This window comes from Helianthus annuus, chromosome 6 (genome assembly GCF_002127325.2).
Source record: "Helianthus annuus cultivar XRQ/B chromosome 6, HanXRQr2.0-SUNRISE, whole genome shotgun sequence".
Taxonomy (NCBI): Eukaryota; Viridiplantae; Streptophyta; class Magnoliopsida; order Asterales; family Asteraceae; genus Helianthus; species Helianthus annuus.
Window position 1 is genome coordinate 53,003,050 of NC_035438.2, and position 23,191 is coordinate 53,026,240.

The 23,191-nt window shown below is 33.6% G+C and overlaps 1 protein-coding gene across 1 annotated transcript; it reads right to left on the reverse strand.

The window, feature by feature from the left end:
* Positions 1-20,194: 20,194 nt before the first annotated feature.
* Positions 20,195-22,218, reverse strand: LOC118479888 (outer envelope pore protein 16, chloroplastic-like). Its single transcript, XM_035974756.1, has 6 exons — positions 22,003-22,218; positions 21,875-21,926; positions 20,979-21,010; positions 20,780-20,813; positions 20,628-20,695; positions 20,195-20,485 (listed from the first exon to the last, which is right to left on the reverse strand). Exons 1-6 carry the CDS (start codon positions 22,114-22,116, stop codon positions 20,345-20,347), a joined length of 441 nt encoding a protein of 146 aa, XP_035830649.1. The 5' UTR covers positions 22,117-22,218; the 3' UTR covers positions 20,195-20,344.
* Positions 22,219-23,191: the final 973 nt, after the last annotated feature.

Consider the following 23,191-nt stretch of genomic DNA (forward strand, 5'->3'; position numbering starts at 1 on the left):
AAAAGTTTCTAGTTTCATATTGTTCAAAAACAGGGTAGACCTTCCATGACACATCCATGGTAGATAAAGTGTCAAGTCGTGCTTATTCTGGCTGCACTCAATAATTGTTTTTTTAAGTCTTGTCTTTTTGAATTTATCTAGTAGCTAAACAAACCATTAACAAAGTCGCCATATATGGAAAGCTTCTTCAAATCATTTTAAAAACAACTTAATCACGAGAAACCCTAACCCTACAAATAATCATGAGAAGTTGCAACCTTACAACGAGGAGGCTAACTATTTTCTCCCCCTTCGCAAGTTTCTAAGTTCTAACCAACTAACACACTTTCGGAATATCATGGTGTCTCTTCTTGATCCGATACATAATGGTGGATGCAAATGTACGATTTGTCTTGTGATCTTAAAAACAATTAGCTAGACTATATGCCATTTCGTATAAAAGATTTGCCAAAACTGGTTCCTATATCGCTAATCGCTAAGTTGTTTTATACATCATATACTTGTTAAAGATATTAACGTATCTTCAGTTTTAATACTTTATTTATTTCCTTTATTATCGATTCTTATTCATTATTTTCTTGTTACTTGTTTCCTTTTATGTGAGATTTGGGCTAAGCTTTTAAGTTGACCGTTGCTGCATTTTGGGCTGGAATTAGCTGGCATTGGGCTGGAGTTAAAAGGTCGGTTGCAGCCTGGGCTTATATATGCCTTTTGTTAGTGCGATAGAGGACAGAACAGTCTTGATCATTCCTTTACGCCACACATCAGCTTCTTTATCTTTCTTTCTGATCTCTTATGTATTTCGAGAGATCTACAGCTTCTTGGTGTAAGGATCATCTCGTTGATGAGAATCTTGTGTTCTGTTCAGTCAATCATTTGTTTCAACTGAATCTTTTGTACCGATTGATAGATTATTTGTTATAATATTACAAATTTCCTGTTAAATCTTGAGTTTCTGACATGGCATCAGAGCTCAAAGGTTGAATCATTGTGCATGGTACTTTTCCGCTGCTGTTGAAGATCGATTAACAATCCTTGTTAATCAGTTTGTGTTGAGCTCTTGGTTTGGGGTTTCCAGATCTGAGTCAGATCTAGGGTTTTCTGTTATTTGAGGCGTAGATCCGGATCAAGGGAGGCACTGATCATTATTGGGAGTGTTTCACTGTCTTCTTTGCCTCACAGTTTGTAACCCTAAGTGAAGGTTACAACTGTGAGTTTTATTTTTCGGAGAACCCTAACTTGGGAAAAACCCTCGGTGAGATCTATCCTTTTTTTTTCTTTGTGTATGGTAAGGTAGTTGGCTTCTACACTAAGACCTGCGTTGGCACCTTTTGAGTGACGAACCAACGATCTGGAACACTGGTGTAGTTTCGCCCTTGTTTTTTGTTCGTGTTTAGCTCTTGTTTTGAGTTTGTGACTACTGTTTGTTTGCTGCCTTGTTTTTTGACTATTAGATTTTATTGTTCAATATGGGTGATAAGACTGAATCTTCTGTTACTTTGATAAGCAAGTTGGATGCTAGTGATCCTCTATACCTGCATGCTAGTGATTCTAGTGGTCTTACTATTGTTAATATCAAATTAAAGGAACGGAGAATTATATAGTTTGGTCAAATGCTATGAAACTTGCTTTAATGGCTAAAAATAAATTAGGATTCGTTGATGGTACTTGTCTAAAGTCAAAAACTGATGATGTTCTAGGTAAACAGTGGGATAGATGTAATTCCATTGTGTTGACTTGGATTCTAAATTCTATTTCCGATGAATTGTATGTTGGTCAAGTTTATTCACAACTTGCTTCTGAAGTATGGAATGATTTAAAAGAAACGTATGATAAAGTTGATGGTTCCGTGGTTTTTGGTTTATATCAAAAGATTAATTCTGTGAATCAAAATGGATCTAGTGTTTCTGATTATTATCATAGGATTAACACCATGTGGAAACAATTTGATGCCATGCTTCAGTTACCTTCCTGTACATGCAATGCTGCTACTAAGTATAATGAATTCAGTCACTTAATAAAACTTATGCAATTTCTAATGGATTTAGATGAGGTTTATCAACCTGTCAGGACCAACTTGTTAACCAGAGATCCTTTGCCTACTGTGAAAACTGTTTTTTCAATCATTTCAAGAGAAGAGTCACATAGGGAGTCTAACAGTGCTTCAAAAACTCCTAATGTTGGTTTTGTTTCTAAGGCAAATCAGTTTAATGAAAATAAAAAGAAGTTCAATAAAGGACCAAATCCTAATCTAAAGTGTTCTCATTGTAACAAAGTTGGTCATACGGTTGATAAATGTTTTGAGCTACATGGATACCCTCCAAATTATAGACCTAAGAACAATAATCAATGGTCCAAATCAGGAGTGTCAAACAATTATGTGAATGATAAGTCTGCTAATTCTGCATCTGCTGATAATTCTTTAAACTCTCTTACTTCTGAACAATTTTCTAAACTGTTAGGATTGCTTAATGAGAAAAAGATGGAAGATACTTCAAAGACAAATGTAGGAGGTATTAGTTATAATGTTTTCTCTTCCTTAGGCTGGCATAAGAAAATGTACTGTTTTAATAGTAAAGTCTGGTCTAATAACAATATGAGTTGGATAATTGATTCTGGTGCAAATCAACATATGATTATGTCTAGTGACAACATGTTTAATTTGGTTGATGTGTCTGAGTACAATATTTATGTTAAATATCCAAATGGAACTGATGCTAAAGTCACCAAAATAGGTTGTTATATGTTGTCTAATTCAGTTATTCTCAAAGATGTCTTTGTTGTTCCTGAGTATTGTGTCAATTTAATTTCTGTGCACAAGTTGGCTAAGGATAATAATCTTAAAGTTGTTTTTGATGAAAATACTTGTTATATTCAGGATTCTTGCTTAAAGAAAACCCTGGTGACTGGTAAACAAACTGATGGGTTGTATTTCTGTGGTAATTCTTTCAATTCTGTTATTGTTTGCTTTAATCAAGCTGAAACAGTAAAACTCTGGCACTCTAGACTTGGACATCCTTCCGATCAAGTTTTAAGTGTTCTAAATCTCAAATCTAGTAGTAATACTGATCCTTGTGATGTTTGTCATAAAGCCAAACAACATAGAATCCCTTTCCCTTTAAGTGAACACAAATCAAAAAAGGTTGGTGATTTAATTCATCTAGATGTTTGGGGGCCGTCTAAGGTGTCTAGTATAGAAGGGTATAAATACTTCCTTACTGTTGTTGATGATTATTCTAGGGCTGTGTGGATTTATTTAATGAAGTCCAAGTTTGAAGTGCTTGAAAATGTTCAAAATTTTTATAATTTGATTGAAACACAATTTGAGGTTAAAATTAAAATCCCTAGAACTGATAATGGAACTGAGTTTATTAATTCACAAATGTCAAATTTTGTTAAAACTCATGGAATAATACACCAGACATCATGTACTTACACCCCTAAACAAAATGGAATTGTTGAAAGGAAACATAGGCATTTATTGAACATTGCAAGAGCATTATTGTTTCAGTCTGGTATTCCTTTAAAATTTTGGTCTGAATGCATTCTTACTGCTTCATATTTAATTAACAGGACACCCTCCTCTGTGTTAAATGGCAAATCTCCTTATGAATTACTTTTTGGTTTCAAACCTTCTCTTAGTCACTTGAAAATCTTTGGTTGTCTCTGCTTCTTTACTGTTTTAACTAATAATGATAAACTTGAAGAAAGGGCTGAAAAATGTGTTTCTATGGGTTATTCTAACTACAAAAAGGGCTATAAAGTTTGGAGTCTAGATCAAAGAAAGTTTATTTTTTCAAGAGATGTTAGCTTTTATGAAGATGTTTTTCCTTATAAGGCTAACTTGGCTTTACAAAATGATCTAGATAATAATAAGTCATTAACCCATTCAAATTTTTTGACAACTTTGATTTTTCAAGTGAAGTAAATCCCGATGATGAAGAGGAGGTACGTAATGATTCAACTACTGTGACTCCGCAACACAGTAGTGTAACAACCTGAAAACGGGTTTGGCAATCAAACCACGTTAATACTACAAGACGGGTAAAATACAGTTGGTGGTAAAACTTACCCGGTAAATTTCAGGATTTAAATAGATAAATTTAATATTTATTAAAATGATGAGAAATACTTGAGAAAGCAAAGTATATAAAAAGGCCCGAGATTTAACAGGACTTAAAATAAAACGAGTTGTGAACAAGATGAATAACTAGGAAAATTATAACCTAGTTAACTACAAGTCTAGAAATAACTTGAAATAGGGTTAAAATAACCAAAACTATATGTCAAACAAAAGTGGAGGGGCCAATGTTGTTAAAATTGAATCTTATAATATTAGTTTAATTAAAAAAAAACAAAACCAAACATCTCATTTGAGATGTCTGGTCGATCAAGAACAGGAGAGGGCGACACCCTCACCCCCAAAACCCTAACTTCTACTAAACTCTCAAATTGAAGGCCCAAATCAAGTTGAAATCAAAATCTGAACATAGAATCGTGATCACCTTGTCAAGAGGATCGTAAGGTATGTCGAATTTGGTCATTTTGATTCAACCCAAATTCTTGCATGTGATTGAAATTGAGTATTGAGCTTAATTATGTGTTGTAAATACGAAGTTGGAAGTGATATAAGGTTTAGGGACAAACCCTAGATGATTTCTTGTCAAAATTCTTGCATGATAATTGTAATGATCAAAATCACCATAGTGGGTGATTAATATGTTAGTAGAGCTTGATAAACACTAGGATTTAAACCCTTGTTCTAGTGTAAACTGAAACTATGAGGAAATCTCTGAATTGTTGATGTTAAAATATGTGTATATAGTCAAATTGAAGTTAATTAGGGTGATAAACTCAAGTCATGAACTTGGTTTAGATTATGTAGAAATCTGACCCGCTAGGTGTTTGATAAAACGCCTAAATGAAGGTTAAAATGTAAAGGTTGGGTAAAACACAGATTTGAATATGTTAAGAAATTGTGCGTAAAGACTTATAAAAAAGGGTTCTAAACGGATTGTGAATTGAACTCTTTAGGCAAGGAATCCGGATCGTCAAATGGACAAGCCGATGGAAATACGCGTTTAAAAAGAGTGCTTAAAAGGTACGTAACTACGGTTCCGTTACGTTATGCTTGATTTCGTATTCTAGCTAGTAGACTTTAAATTAGCATAATACATGAAATTGGCATTTACTTGAAGTGATGAAGATCACTAGGTAAATAAACGGTTCAAAAGGTGAAATTATCACCCTTTGACAATATTGTCTAATGGTTTGTCGAGTTATATGTTATAGGAATAAATAGCAAATGGATAAGTACATCGCTATTGCTTAGCGGTTACGAAGGTAAGGTATTGAAACGGGTCAATATATTGATCCGAGCCAGGTATGTATAATAAGACAACTCATCATGTAGAATTTGGAGTTCTATAAGAGTTAGACAATGTTGATATTCGGTTATCTTTAAGGTAAACCGAATAAATTTAACTATATTCATGGTGTTTTAGAAGCACATGGGTTTATAAATAAGATTATAGTTAAAAGGGTCGGATTTTGGGTCAATCAAGTATTTAAAGGACCCTTGTAGTTAAAGAAGGATGAAAATTGACCAAATTGCCCTTGTAAGCTAATTCAGACGAACGACCCTTAAAGGTGGTTCAGAAATAAGTATTATGATTATATAAATGCTTAGGATAAGTTAGATAGTGAAAAACATAAATTCTTGGGTCGAAGGGCTTTATATGAGTCTTTACCGTAAAATGGTAATCCGAGGGGTAAAACTCGGAACATATAGATATCCACATTAAACCCAATACATATATAGTTGAAGTGGGAGATTACTTGATGAGAAATGTAAGAATAAGATGCTAGAAATGAATGAAAGCGATTTCAAGCTTTAAAGTGCTTAAATATCCTTAACGGGTCAAAATAAGCATACGAACGAAAACGGGTTTAAATTGTGTAATAAACCTATGAATAGAACCTAATATAGTAGGTAACATTAATTAGAAGAAGTGTTTGAGATATAGGAATCAAATAAATAGGTTTGTTTGATAAAATGTATAAACGGGTTAAAATTCGGTAAATGGGGAACGAGTCGAAGGGTTAGAAGTCTCAAAATTTATTATGTTGGATGTTGGATTTTAACTCCATATGATGTAGAATTAAATTACGGACGCGTCGGAAAAAGAATCGCGTAAAACGGATCAATAACGAAGAAGTTATGGCCGTTTTCGTGAAATCGGGTTGAGCTGGGAATGTACAGCAACAGCTGAAGCAACAATCTGTGAAAAAGGGGGCCTAGCGTGACGCGACGCCCCTTGGCGTCACGCGACGCCCCTAACTCCGGAAAATTTTTAATTTTTGTCATTTTAACCCCTGTACTTGTTTGAACTTAATATTTGACTATCAAAACTAACTTTTAAGTTGGTTTTGATCTTAGGTGATCGCCAAGAGTGCTCGGATGAAGATCAAGCGATGAGCAAGAACTGAACACGATCATGATGTCTGTCGTTAAGGACATGCAAAAACCAACTAAACTATGTAGATAGGATAAGTCGGATATCGAACCAGAGGAGGATTGTGGAAAGTGTTATAAGGTTAAGTGTTGATTAATTAAGACGAAAAAAATAAAGCTTTGTTGTGAGTTGATTGATTATCAAAAATTACAAACTAGAAGTGAAGTTTAAATCAATAGAGAGAACAATGGTTCCTCCAAATTTCAGGTTTTACAGCTAGATTCAATTATGTGTTTAATCGAAACACTCACATAGACATAAGTGTTTAATTTAATTTCTCAATTGTGATAACCAACGACTAAGTACTCCGGTCAATACATAACGGGGGGTTATCAAATGATTATCAATTACAATTTACAAACCCTAACCCCATGTCAAATATATCCCAATTACTAGAACTCTCGGGAACTGAATGCTTAGAAATTAAGGTTTAAATAAATGTAACTGTTTACAACCAATAAATCAAATTAAGGTGAAAAGCATCGAATGCTTAGATCACCAAGTTAAAACGACTATAGCAAACACATAGTATCACCTAACTTACAAAAACCCTCCATCCGAAGGAAACCACTAGGAGATTAGCCGCTCATCTGGATTGGTTGATCTTCACCGGCTTCGGTTGTCATCCCGAACTGATTAAGCCTCCTGTCTGCCGTCGAAGATGTGTGTGTTTTCTGATGTGTCGATCCCCCTCCCTTTTTGTGCTTTGATAATATGCCGCCCAAGAGAAGTCCATCAAGTCCACAAGCCCATGAGCCCACATGGTTTTTTATGTTGGCTGCCAATCAAAATTTTCAATCCTTTATTTGAAGTCCACGTCCAGACAAAAGTCTCAAGTCTAGTGCCCTCAAAGTTTGCGTGAACTCCCAAGACTTGTCCACACTCTGCCGTCAAAAGTAATATGTATATATGATGTTGATGATCATTAAAATAATAAACCAAAAACAATCCCTCCTCAAGTCCACGTGACTTTTTATGTTAAGGTTTTTCTTTTCCTTTAATTCTTTCTAAAGTAAACATGCATGCCTTCCTTTCTAAGCCGTAAGTTACGGGCACAAAACGTAGGTTACGTTTTGTATCTTCTGTGAAGATCATGGCTCCATAAATTTCATCTTTCATTTAATTACCAATCACTCCTTGGATTTCATTGTTTCATAATTCTCTCATACACAAGCTATGTATCAACTTTCAAATCATTACTTCCAAGTCCCTAAACTTCACTTCATCACATGTTTCGCACATTTGAGTTATCTCCTGACCCGAACAACTCACGTTTAGCATGATATCTCTTTAATAATCCTTCGTGCTTGTCCCGTTTCATCACTAAACTCCTTAACTTCGCTGTATTACGCGTTTAACCTGAGAAACCATAAAAACCCGTAGTTATCATATTCGAGATGCGTAATCGGTTAATGCACAATAAGATACGTAATTTAACACACTTAACGCTCTTGTTTTATACCTTTCATCAGATCACGAATTAAGCTTCCGCACTATGTATCGTTATTATGTTAAACGACGAACGTACACATGATATGTTGTATACTTTTAAATTGTAAAAAGTTTTAATAAACCCGTAATTTCCAATGCATATGTAATCTTAATTACATGATTGTTTTTCGTAAATGATACGTTAAACCTTAATTTGTAAGAACGGGTGTTACAATTAGTCCTGTTGAATCATCTTCTTTTGACACTCAGCAGCCATCAAATTCTAGTGGCATGGCTAGTGATCAACAATTGAATGGTTCTGAAACCAGTTCTGTGAGGGCTGAGTCGAGTAGTAATGATGAATCAAACCTTTCTGAGGGTATTCATGTTACAACTAGGAAGTCTACTAGATCCGTTTCGGTTCCTAAACACTTTGCTGATTATGTCGTTGAAGGTAGAGTTAAGTATGGATATGATAGGGTTGTCAATTATGCTAATTTGCCATCAGAAAGTGTTTGTTTTGCCTCTAATGTGAACAAAATTGTTGAGCCTACTTTTTATGTTGAAGCTGTTAAGGACATTAACTGGATAAATGCTATGAATGAAGAGGTTAGTGCCCTTCATAGGAATAACACTTGGACCATTGTTGATCTTCCGAAAGGAAGAAGACCTATAGGTTGTAAATGGGTATATAGAGTAAAATATAGGTCTACGGGTGAAATTGAAAGGTATAAGGCAAGATTTGTTGCCAAAGGTTTCAATCAAAGAGAAGGAATAGACTTTGATGAAACCTTCTCGCCAGTCGTAAAAATGGTTACTATAAGATGTGTTATTAGTTTGTCCGTTCAGTATAACTGGCCTTTATTTCAATTAGATATCAATAATGCTTTTTTATATGGAAATTTGAAAGAAGAAGTATTTATGGATTTACCTGATGGTTTGAAAACTGGTGATAACATTAATAAAGTTTGCAAACTTAACAAGTCTTTGTACGGTTTGAAACAAGCCCCTCGGATGTGGAATGAGAGGCTTGTTAATGTTTTGCTAAATATTGGTTTTGTTCAATCTAAATGTGACTATTCTATGTTTATAAAAAATAATTATGGTGTGTTTATTGTTCTCCTTGTTTATGTAGATGATATAATTGTGACAGGGACAATGAAAAAGAAATCAATAATGTCAAAACATTTTTAAAATCAGAATTTTTAATCAAAGACTTGGGTCAGTTAAAGTTCTTTTTGGGAATAGAAGTTATAAGAACTGATGAAGGTATTGTTTTGTCTCAAAGGAAGTATTGTATGGATCTTCTAAATGAATTTGGCCTGAGTGGCTGTAAGCCTGTGAGTTGTCCTATTGAGCCAAACTATTCTGTTTCAAACTTGTGCAAAAAGGAAGCTTCAAATTTTGTCGATATATGCAAATATCATAAACTTGTTGGAAAGTTGATTTATCTATCCCATACAAGACCTGATATAGCATACACTGTTCATTATCTTTCTCAATATATGCATAAGCCCACTGCTGCTCATTCTCAAATTGCTTTTAAGTTACTAAGGTATTTGAAGAATGCTCCTGGTGCTGGTCTTATGTTTAAAAAGAGTGAAAAATTTGAATTATCTGCCTTTGCAGATTCAGATTGGGCAAAGTGTGTTGATAGTAGAAAATCTGTCACTAGTTTTGGCATCTTTCTGGGAAATTCTTTAATTTCTTGGAAAAGTAAAAAACAGAGTGTGGTATCTAGATCATCTGCTGAAGCAGAATACAGATCTATGTGTGTTGCACTTTGTGAGATTATGTGGTTGACCAATGTGTTGCAAGAGTTACAAGTTAAAATTGATTTACCTGTTATGTTAAAATGTGATAGCAGTGCTGCTTTATCTATCGCGGCAAATCCTGTGTTCCATGACAAAACCAAACACTTTGAGATTGATCTTTTCTTTCTTAGAGAAAAGATAGCTTCTGGGTTAATTAAAACTGTTGGTGTTAGCTCTAGTGATCAATTGGCTGATATTTTCACGAAAGGATTACTTCCAGCCGATCATAACAAAATGTGTAAGTCTTTAGGTTTATCTAATCCTTTTGGTATTAAAACTGGGGGGTGTGTTAAAGATATTAACGTATCTTCAATTTTAATACTTTATTTATTTCCTTTATTATCGATTCTTATTCATTATTTTCTTGTTACTTGTTTCCTTTTATGTGAGATTTGGGCTAAGCTTTTAAGTTGACAGTTGCTGCATTTTGGGCTGGAATTAGCTGGCATTGGGCTAGAGTTAAAAGGTCGGTTGCAGCCTGGGCTTATATATGCCTTTTGTTAGTGCGATAGAGGACAGAACAGTCTCGATCATTCCTTTACGCCACACATCAGCTTCTTTATCTTTCTTTCTGATCTCTTATGTATTTCGAGAGATCTACAGCTTCTTGGTGTTAGGATCATCTCGTTGATGAGAATCTTGTGTTCTGTTCAGTCAATCATTTGTTTCAACTGAATCTTTTGTACCGATTGATAGATTATTTGTTATAATATTACAAATTTCCTGTTAAATCTTGAGTTTCTGACAATACTCATATCATGTAATTTTATTTTGGACATTGCGATGTACAAACCAATGCAGGTGTTTATTTTAACCTTATATATTGTCAACTTTTGGTAATCGAAGATTCAAACTTTACTAAAACTTTCAAAGATAATGTAGAAACCAAACTGAAACAAATAAGAACTCTCAACCTAACCAACAGATCTGATCTATTACTCTCTGAAACCACTTAACGGACTGATCTAACTAACAAGACCACAAAGCCCTAAATCCAGTTTACAATGAGAAACCCTCCCAGAGACTGAAGGAGTGCGAGTGAATAAAACCATCATTTTTGAATGAATACACACGCTATACTATTTATACAAGCTCCAGACCCGCACATATTGACCCGCAAGATCCGGAAATATAACAACCCTGATGGGCTTTCAATCTTTACAACTCCTGAGCCTATTAACCAGCTTTAGCCCACTAACACCTTTTAACACTTGTTCAAAGCCCAATCTTGTGAATCTGACCCACGAACCGTTGAAGGATGCATCGAGCCATGTCCTAGCCCAGACGACGTGAAGCCTGTACAACTTAGTCCGGCACTTAGTAAAAGTCCTACAAGTCCATTTTCATCGTAACAAACAAAAACATTATTATAAGTATAAAAATAAACAAAGACATATAAAATTATTACACCATTTATATTTAAATGTGACATTTTAACCTTATATATAATGGGTGCACAAAATCACATTTTTTTCCTTGTAACATAATATCAAGTTATCCACTACCAAAATACATCCTCAACTAATTTTCTTTTGTCTATGTAACTTATTGTTCTCATAGACTTTAGAAAAATCCAATCACAACTTCAATCATACAAAATGTGTATACAACGTTGTTGTTAAGGATGAATCAAAGCAATGCTAATTTCAAGTCATTCATACAAAAAAAAGTCTGGGTTTAATGTTATTGATCTCTATTCGCATCATAAGGTCTCAAAGTAGGTTAGACTATAGGAGTATAGGGTAGGGGCGTGAAAAGGGGCGTGGGGCATTGATGGGTCGATGTGGCACCCAACCATGGCGTGGAGCACCGCCCCCTATGGCATGAACCACGCGTGTAGTGGTTGGCATGAAGACCTCCATGCTGATGAGGGTTGGCGTCAGTGGCGGAGCTAGCCCTATAATTAAGAGGTATCCCAAATTAATTTAGTTTACCGTGCAATCATACAATAATAAATAACAACAATAAATACAATAATAAAAAGGGAAAATATTTTTCAGTAATATAAATATCTAATAGATTTGTCTTCTTCTTTTTTTATAGCTTGAAATCGTTCCATCACATTGCTGTCTTTTACTTTATCAAAAGTTTCTTTTTCGGCGCACAATCCATAACATTGTTCAAATATTCTGGGCACATTCGATTACGTAAATTTGTCGTGACGAGCTTCAATTTAGAAAAAAACAACTTTCAACAGCTGCGGTTGTAAAATCAAAGCTAGCTTCACTACCCGATGAACCAAAGGACAAGTGCTATGTGTTCTGGTTTCCACTATAAGACGAGTAAGATCAGTAGAACTTCCGATTGTAATTTGCCGCCCATGCCCACAATCAATGGATTATTTTAATTATTTGGGCTTAATTATCATGTAACTTATTATTCGGGCTTAATTGTTAAACAAGTATTGGGCTAAAGGAATAATATCAAGTTTCATATTTTTCTCTTAAGGGTATCCTCGTATATGTTTAGGGGTATCCTATGTATAAAACCGAAAAAAACACAGTGAATACGGGGTTGAGCCGTAGCCCATGCTACGTCTAGTTACTCATTGGTTCCACCCCTGGTTGGCGTGGAATGTGAGTGTTTGGCGTCAAGGCCAGACAGTGGATGAAGAAAGGTAGGGCTCTAATTTTTAAATGGATGTGGAACTTGGATATGAAAAGTGAAACCACACTCCATGTGTGAAATGATGTAGTGCTGTTGTGATGGGAAAACCTAAATAAATTTTATATCATCTTTTTTATATCATTTTTAATAAAAACTATTTATTATCTATATCTATATATATTCTAAAGTTTAGTTATATGTTCTATTTTAAAACCAAAATTTATGGTTGTTTTAAATGCATCATCCTATAAAAATCCTATTAATTGCATTTAATTTATATTAAATAAATAAGAGATAAGATAAAAAATAAAATAAAATAATTATATATCAATAATCATTAAAATTAATATCATCAATAACACATTATACTAAATAATATATTATAGATAAAGGTAGATTAGTTTAAAGTTAACTTTGATCTTAATTTGTTTTAATAATTGGTTTAAAGATAATTATTCCAAACTTATGATTATTCTATAAAATGATCTTTGACAAGGTAACCATAAATTTAAATTTCGAAGTAACTAATATATTAAAAGTAGCTCAAATATAATTCGTAATAAAAACACAACAATATATTTTCAAAGAAAACATATAATAAAAAAAATAGGTAAAGGGATCCAAATGATATCAAATATTAAGAACTTATCCATGATATTAGTATCAGAATTTAATAGATTAAGATAAAATTTAAATCGAAAGATCATAAGTATCATAAAAATATCATTAAATTAAAGTTAAAAAGTAAAGAAAAGAATTACTATTATAATATTAAAATAATAAAAATATATAAAAAACTATATATATTATTAAAATATTAAAATTACTATTTGTACCGATACCAAACAAGACCGTACCGGTATTTTCGATACCAGTACCGGTTGACACCAAGCTTATCCCACCCCGTGATACTAAAAAATCATTAAATTAAAGTTAAACAGTAAAAAAAAGGAATTATTATTATAATATTAAAATAATAAAAGTATTAAAATAACTATATATATATATATATATATATATTCTAATATATTATTAACAAGATTTTGGCTAAATTAATTAGATTATTATAAATAATAATTTACAAATAAAACAACACAATTTGCAACAAAGCAATGCATGAAACACCATATTAACATATAGTACAGTACATTAATGCTAGAACCTAATCTATACTATATTATAAAGCATTTCATAAGGATACCAACCAAATTTAAGTAATTACAATCTTTTATACTTATGGTACAACAACTTAATGATGTTAGTAAGGGGTGAAATGGTCTTCCTACATTAATATTAAAAATAAAAAAAATAATTATCTATATCTATATCTATCTATCTATACTATTATAAAGCATTTCATAAGGATACCAACCAAATTTAAGTTATTACAATCTTTTATACTTATGGTACAACAACTTAATGATGTTAGTAAGGGGTGAAATGGTCTTTCTACATTAATATTAAAAAATAAAAAATAATTAAATGAGAATATAATCACAATTAATTATAATAATACAATAATAAGTTCGGTTCTTAAATGCAATTAATAAACGAAACCTAAAGGGATAAACCGCAAAAGCACTCCAAAGGTCCAATTTCAATCAATATGTAATAAATTTGACCGATTAAGGAATCTCCTATCATTGCTATAAATTCACCATTTCACTCAACATCAACTCCTTTGTCTACTATTGTGCGAGTTAGAGTCGAAAAGAAAGAGATAAGAAAGAGATAAGTTGATATGAAATTTATTTATCTTGGTGGAAAGGTGTGTTCTTTTATACCCATTTCAACATTTATTCGAAAAAACTTTGGTTTGTTTCTTAAAATATTCAAATGGGATAACAGTTTTCTTTTACATAATCTATGAGTTTATATTGATGTTTTATTATGTTTTTGGTGATTTAGTGGTTTTTTTTTTCAAATTATGATTTTATATTACATATAAAGTATACACACAGGTTATTGGATACAAAAAGACAGACACTTCATACTTCATCAAGGTACCCTTGCATGACTATAGTATCTGGAACCATTTACCAATGTATTGTTTAATTGTTCATAAATTTATAGTCTTTTTCCTTTTTGCAGCTTCATGTATATGGAGGTGTAAAAGGGTGGGTACGAGAAAAGTTATTCATTTGGAGATAGACATTTATTTGGCCTATTGGTATTTCCTTTTTTAATTTCTACTTTACTATTTTTTTTAAACATATGATGCTTTTGTGTGATTTAATTGATACTATATATAGGCAATATAGATGCAGAGGAAATATTTGAGGAGGTATTGTTTGACAGAATTGGGCAGCAAACTTTAAGGGCTCGGATGTTTTCAACCCGCGCAAAAGATTTAAATTGATTGCGTTTATCTATACTATCGTATAAAGCATTTCACAAGGGTTCCAACCAAATTTAAATAATTGCAACATATTATGCTTATAGTACAACAACTCAATGAAGTTAGTAAAGGGAATTAGTCTTTCTACATGAGTATAAATTGATAAATACAATTAAATTGATAACTTTATAAATTAAGTATTGTTAAATACTTGATAAAGAATTAAATCATTTGACTTAGTTGAACATCATCACCTTCCTCATATTTACATTGCTTTTCCATTTCAAGTTCTCCGTAACCGATTACTTGATTGAATTTTATAATTAAGTCATTATTATTTGGTTTAGTAATTGCTAAACATCATATAAATAAGGTTACAACCTTTTTTGCAATTTTATCAGATAGTTGATGAACATCATATGAAATAAAAATAAAAATAAATAATAATAATAATAATAATAATTAAATATAAAAAAACTTAATCAACGTTATTATGAATTTAATTATAACTATAAATGGTTTTAAAACTTAAAAGATGCTAACCAATTAGAAACGAAAATTACTAAAAGGTAATTTCATGGGGTATTATTATCTATAATACCTAATAATTGCAACAATAATGATTAAATAATGAACTTAATTACAGATGGTTTAAAACTCAAAAGAATGCTCTTTGCATCTTACCTCAAGTCTCATGGAATAAGGTTCAAATGATAACCATTGCATAATTAGGAACCACTTTTTAGCCCTTGGATCGTATTTTGATGGTTGAGACCTTTAAGTGCAATATCTATATCTCTAAGATGAAGATAATGTATGGTAATGAAGATTTGGAGCAGCAAGAGGTAAAAACAGCCCGAATTTTTCCTTTTATAAATTCGATTCGATTCGTGAGTGTTAGTGTGTGTGTTTATATTGATTAGGGTTTCATCAAATGCAATGTGAGGGTTTCCAATCGGTGTTTATACAAATAATATAGAACCCAATTTTTATGTATGTGTATGTAGTGTGTAGTATGGGGTCTTGCTTACCTCATTCAAGGAATAACAATGAAAGACAGGGGTCATTGATTTCGAAAAACTCCGCCCCTTTGTTCGCCTTCATCCTGATTTTAAGTTACGGTGAGTCAATTTCCTTTTTTCTGATTCTAATCGATTAAGAACTATACGTGATTAACCAACGAATTGTGGTAGATTTTATGTTTCTATTGCAGTATTTGGATTGAATTGACTGTTGCAATTTAATAATCGTCAGTTATAGTTCGTTTTTTGAATATAGAGAAACACTGACTTATTTAAGGTGCTTGATTTGGGTGAATAGTAGCAATATAAACTGCTATTGTAATTTGGTGTGATATTCAATTCAATATCAGCAACCTAATCAAATTGTTCCCTAAACATAGAGTAAATGTGTTCACCAGCAAGGTAATAATATGTACTAATTTTCAATTATAAGAGACTTCTAATAAGGAAATATAGCTATTAGGTTATGTCAAGGTAAGCATAGTTTATAAAGAATATGTTGCAGAATAAAGTTAATACAACATTTTAGTAATAAATAATAAACTGCTTTCTTATCTATAAAAGGGAACAAAACCTGCAATTTGACTTTTAGATGTCAAAACTGAATTTATATGTATATGTGTATGTAGTATAATATATATATTTAACATCTATTTTACACCATCTAAAACAATGAAAAAGAAAAAATAAAAATAAAAAAAATTGAAAACTGTGACGTCTTTTGAAGAGGGTTGAGAAACCACACGTCCATAGAATTGAAGTTTTGTGAGACCACATGTGGTGGGGCGCAAACCTCTCTCAAAGCGTCTTAAAAACGCGGGGGAACACTGTACCCTCGGGCGTTTTGGGCCTTTTTTTGACTGGTAGTGCTACCACAAAGCGCCGAACGAGGAGTGGACTTTGGTCAAAATAACCATGGTCAAACGGCTAACTTTAAAAAAAAACCGGTTTTTGTTTTAAAAATCTATACTATATTCGCACTTTCGTACCGTGTCACGCACTATCTATATCAGTCGTCGTTCCAGGAAAAAACAATAACTATTATGCATGTCGTGGATCGCACGGGTGTTCCCCTAGTTTTTAGTAAAAAAAAGTATCGTTATGGCACCATGGCCAACGCATTTACTCATTTATAACTAAAATTTATTTGATTTGTTATCCATCTCCCTGAATTCTATTCCCATGTCTTCTTTATATTACATCAAAGGATAACATCTAACAATTAACATGTGCTTATTATTCTACGCTTATGTCAAACAAATGTAATTAATAAAGGTGTGATTCTTGACATGACACGGGCATCACATAAAAATCATGAATTTAGGTTAAGCCTCTAAATGCGGTAGTGGTGGAGTGGTTGGGGAAAGACTTGTTATTCCTTGTGACCCAGATTCGACTCTCACTCTCTCCATTATTTTCTGCGACATCTAGGTGAAGGGCGAACACGGGTGGCGCCGGTTCGTCTTGGATGGGAGGTGAGGTTTTACCGATTATTACACTGTCGTGCCTTCGGGGGGTGGAGGTCGGGTTTCCGCGCATCTGAGAGAGCTAAGGGGCTGACGGCGGTCGAGTAGTTGACCTTGGCCACAACGCCCGGTGTCACGGTGGTTGGCACGTCATTCCTTGCCGTTCAAAAAAATTCAAGGCAGTTAATGTAACAAATTTGATTTCAGAAAATAAAAAGGTGGCGTGCTAAGAATGACTTTTTATTAGTCGACTCTTTTTATTAACATTAATTTTTTGCTTTTTTATTTCGTTTGTTAGTATTTAATTATTGGGTTTTCTTAATTTTCTTTTGTTTTTTTAATTTAAAACGATTTTAGATATGTGCTCCTCTCCAATAATGTTTAAGAAGTGGGCAATGGCTAAGACTGAAGATAAAGTTTGGATGAGAAGAATCTCATCATCTCACTTGTCACATGGACATCACAACCATATTAGAGGCTTCAAGAATGCCATATGAATACATGATTTTCAGTGATTTGTAAACAATCATAAATGAATTGGGTACATCACAAAATATCTTTAATTTTATGACAGTGACCCAACATAACAAATAAAGACAAAAATGTGTAGAAACATTACATGTAGATATGGAATATCTATGTAAAAAAATAATAACTAGGTTGATTAGAAGATAAATTTAACTTTAGACCAAGTTAGATTATACGTGCATTAATAAATACGGGTGAATGATACATGATATAAACTAGTAAAATAATATTTAAATGCATTGTCATGATTTTTGACAAAAACAAAGCTAAGAAGAATGAATTGTGGATGGTCTAATCAAAATGAATGCCCTTGATAGTTCTCACCATTTATAGACATCGTAGGACTATCGATTTTTTTTTCATAGCTTAAAATAGTTCTATCACATCGTCATCTTTTACTTTATAAAAAAGTTTTTTTTACCACACAAACCATAGCATTGTTCAAATATTCCGGGCCCATTTGATTGCGTAAATCCGTCTTGACAAACTTCAATTTAGAAAAATATATTTCAGCGGTTGCGATTGCAACCGGTAAAACCAAAGCTAGCTTCACTACCCGATAAACAAAGGACAAGAACTATGTGTTTCGGTTTCCACCATAAGACGAGCAAGATCGCTTATTCAATTATGATATTGTTTTGGGTATTGGGCTAACTTTATCAATTATATTTAGGGCTTTCTTTCAATTCTATTATTATTAATTTGGACTTATTTTATCAATTGAGCTTAATTATTCTACAAGTTTTCGGGTTGTAAAATGTTTGGGCTTATTAAAAAATAGGATTTTAGTAATATAAAGTATCCTATTTTTTGGTTAGGGACATCCTCGTATTTTTTAGGGGTATCCTTTGTATGAAACCGAAAAAAAACACTACGAATACGGAGTTGAGCTGTAGCCCGTACTATGGCTCCTAAGACTAGAAGGTATGGGGGCCGGCTGATACCCGGCTAGGCCCGGCGCCGGACCCCCACACCGCCCCCCTGGGGCTCGGCTCGTCTAACCCGGCAGCCCACAGCCGGGCTTGCTGCTCCTCTCTCCTCCTTTCTTCTCTCACATATACCTATACATACATACATATATATACACAAAGTGGTTCATCCCCCACCCCCCTAGGTCCATCCTCTCCAAGCCACTCCTACGTGGCGCCTACGTGTCGGCTCATCCCCTCCAAGCCCATCCTCTCCATACCCTTTAGTCTAACACTGTGGTTCCGCCCCTTTTTAAGCTATCATTTTTCTAATACCCACCCAAATTGATCCGTTTTATAATTACAGTTTTACCAATGTTGACCCTTTGCATAAGTTGAGTAAACTCAAATCCACCCAAAGATTTTTTAACCCATATCAACGCATTTCATTATAAATTGATCATAATTGCCACTTCAACCTTGTACTTTTTTTTTTTTATTTTTTGTTATAGTGATTATCAAATATACATATAGATTTAGGTTTTAATTTGTGTTAGAAAGTTGAAGGGCCAAAGTGAAAGATTGATATAATGAGTGTTTATTAAAGTTCGTTTTATTTTAAGTAATTATATTGTAATTGGTTTAGGAAATGTTTAATTGTCTTGGAGAGCAAATTTAGTAGTACTATAAATAGGGGTCTAGGTTATTGTTTTATTTGTCTCTTTTTTTGTAAGTTCGTATGTTCGTTTGATTGAATAGAAAGAGTCGCGGGTTTGAACCCCCAATATCTTGTGTTCGTGTTTGTTGATATGATTGTTTGAACCATCTGGGCCAACAATTGGTATCAGAGCTGGTTAAGCTCTTGAAGATTCAGAAACAATTAAGAACGAATACAATTGAAGATCTCAATTTGTCATATTACAAGTCAATTAGGAATATCAGTAGAAAGGTGATTTCCGAGTAAGCCATAGTTTGTGCCTATTGGATTTGATTTGCGAGAAAGAAAGAAAAATAAGGGAAGGTATTCCATTGGAGTTCGTATGGTAAAAGTTTATCTCCTTGATGTATCGATCTTGTTGTCAATTTGCTCCCCGACTCTAACTCCATCCATATTGTATGTTAACTCGAAGGGTATTTTGGTAATTTTAAGTATAACGTAAGGGTACTTGGATCTTGTATGTTAACTTTAAATTACAAAAATACCCTTTCAGTTAACATACAATATGGATGGAGTTAGAGCCGAGAAGCAAACTGGCGACAAGATCGAAACATTAAAGAGGAAAATGACCGTTTTAAATGATTGAGGCAAAACCGTTAGAATGACCAAACCAGATGGAGCAAAACGGAAGTTAACTCTATTTATTATTCTTACTTGTGGTTTGCATTGACCAAGAAGGTCACAAAAGGAAAAATTTTGTTTGTGGTTGCTGTACGTCTCACATCAAGAAAACTAGAGTTATTTTTAGATTTGTTTTGTGGTTGTTCAAGGCAATAAATGTGAACGTTGACAATATTGATTCTATTCTAAATATAAAATATCTATCGTTACTCAACTTGAATAGCAATTTAACAAATGCATTAACTATTATTATAAGCCACATTTCAATCAAACATCAGATTATTATTATCATCAGTAAGATCAGGAAAACAAACTTGTCAACATCCACTACTTGTAGCAGCGGTGAAGAATGTCACACATTTGTTATTTAACTGATTTAAGTAAGATAACTGATGAACTCAGCAGCAGTTGCCACTGCACCTCCTGTGATGGCATCCATTATGATTTTATCTCCTTTGTTGTTGCCAACTGCTGATACAAGCGCGCCTGTCAATGCACCACCGATCATCGCGTTCTTCTGTACCATTCAAAACACATGATTTATACAACCAAAAAAAGGAGAAAACAAGATAGTTGGCAGTTGGCTCACATCACCAGTGGACCTGTGTGTGCGCGTGCAAGCATTACAAAACACGCGTCATAAAACTGTTAATATTTACCCAATCTCTGGTGCCACGCACTCGCTCAACGCCATACTCCATTCCAACATATACTCCAGCTATAGTACCTGTCAAGATGGGATGATATTAGTTTTCAATTACGAATCAAAAGAACCGCACTAGAGTGGTGTATCTGTATCATCAAAACTTACCCCAGTATGCACCTTCTTTACACATCTTTTCTAACTGCGATAACAACAACGGTTGTTAAGAATTCTGGTTTTAACGGAATATAGTATCTATAACTGAATGAAATGTTTGGCAAGCCAAAATGATTTGAACATTTCTTGCAAAATATTAATAACATGACAAATAAAACAGAGAAGATCTACAGAGACCTCAGTATCTTACCGAGTTTTGCAAGCTATGCTTTGAAACACTTCCTGAAAGATTAAGATCATTATACACAATTAAACTTCAGTTTCTGTGCCGCAGAGTGTGTTCAATATTCGAATCTAGTAATTGAATACGAATTTGTGATTTTTTATTAAAAACTTAGATTCAAATTAAGCATTTTATTTTTTAATTTGTTTATATATACACACACAAAGGGGCATACTTAAATTCAAATTAAGCATTTTATTTTATTTTTAAATTTGTTTATATATAGTTAGTTATATACACACCCAAAGGGGCATATAAGGATGGATTTTCTAACATTTGGGCCTACTAAGACCATGTGTAGTGGTGAACAAACATAATGCCCCCACCATGGGGCATTATCCGACACGTGGCATCCTAGTCAGCATGGGGCGTTATTGCAAAAGTGGTGTAGTGGGAATAATGCCCCTTCCAATCATTAAACAAAAAAAAAAAAAAAACAAGGATAGTGCTCATTGGTTAGTCAAACAGTTGACCACTCCCCATTGGCCACCCTTTGATCTCTTAAACGTTATAATTAAAACGCTTGTATGCAAATTTTCAAAAAATAACGCCATATAACGCCTAGTATAGTGGGGGAGGGGGCGTTTTGGGGCCTTTTTTTTCAATTTTTTTTTAAAAATAACGTCCCACTACGGGTGGTCTAACAAGTAACAACTAATATCCAACCCAATAATTTCGATTTTTAATCTGGCTTCAAAATTCCAATAATTCTATTCGATTAATGCGGATCCGGACCTGCATTGTGGGTTCTGGATCCGCCACTGCAAACCAATTATTAAACTAAACAATCAATTTAGTAAACAATCTTTCAAGTGATTCGAATCAAAATATCAACAACGAAATCAAATCAAACACAACAAAACCTCGTTTGACCATGTGGTAAGTCTCCTCAGCAGCCACTTTCGCAACAGCAACCTGATACATGAACTCTCACAATCAGAACATGAACAAATTAGATGAAATAACAATAATCAAAATCATGAATACAGACGGTTCCGATCTTCAAGAACCCATCGAGAGTGTGATTGAGGAGAGGGTTTCCCGTATCGACCAAGACTTCAACTTTGGGAGAAGAAAGTGAACCCATGAAAGTAGTCTTTGGCATCTTCAGTTCTTCGAGTTCTCTCTTATAATCGATGCCTTTGATTGTTTTTCAAGTGTTGAGTGTTATTTTATTGATTTATCACGATTTGTCATGTACTCACTGTGACTTCTGAGCCACAAAACCATTGCCTTTATTAGCTGGAGAGTTAATTTTCATTTTACTCCCTTAGGTTGGAGCAAATTTGCTATTTTGGTCCAACTAAGTTTTTTCCTGTCATTTTAGTCCAAATAGTTTTCTTCCTGCGGTTTTAGTCTCTAACTTTTATCATTTTTTTGTCATTTTCATCCATTACCACCACCACCACCACCCACCCCATCACAACCTTCTATCATCGCCACCACCTGCCTACACCATCGCCACCCTACCCACCCACCTTAGCACCATCACCACCCACCATTTTCACTACCACCAGCCACTTTTCCGTCACCCACGTCATCAACCAACACAACCGCCATCATCGTAAATCAGCAACCACCGCCATCATCTTCACTGTAAATTGGTACGTCGCCGTCCCCATACCATCGCACCTGCAAGAAAAAAGAAAGAAAAAATGTGGTTTGATCAAAATGTCCCTAAGTTAACTGACTTTTTTGAATAGAGTTAGTGAGTTGGATGAAAATTGTAAAAAATGACAAAAGCCAGGGACTAAAACGACAGAAAGAAAAACTATTTGGACTAAAATGGCAGGAAAAAAACTATTTGGACTAAAGTAACATTTTTTGTCAAATCTTAAGGACTAAAATGATAATTTACTCTTAGCTGGATAAAAATAAGACATTTAAGTACATATTTTACATACTCCGATTCTAAATCGTTTCAAATCAATATTGTATCGAAACAATCTAATTTAAATACTAGCAAACATGTTTCACAGTTTAATAGTAAATAGAAAGGTTTGGGTACCTTGGGTTTGATCAAAGATTGACCTTTTTTAGGTTGAGAAATACAATAACAAACGATTGCCAATCTCTATCTATTAATAAGAGAAACTAAATGAATAGTGTTTTGAATGATGGTTTTATATTTTTTTTTGAAAGGTAAACTTTATTAAACAACACCGCCGACCCAAGCCGGG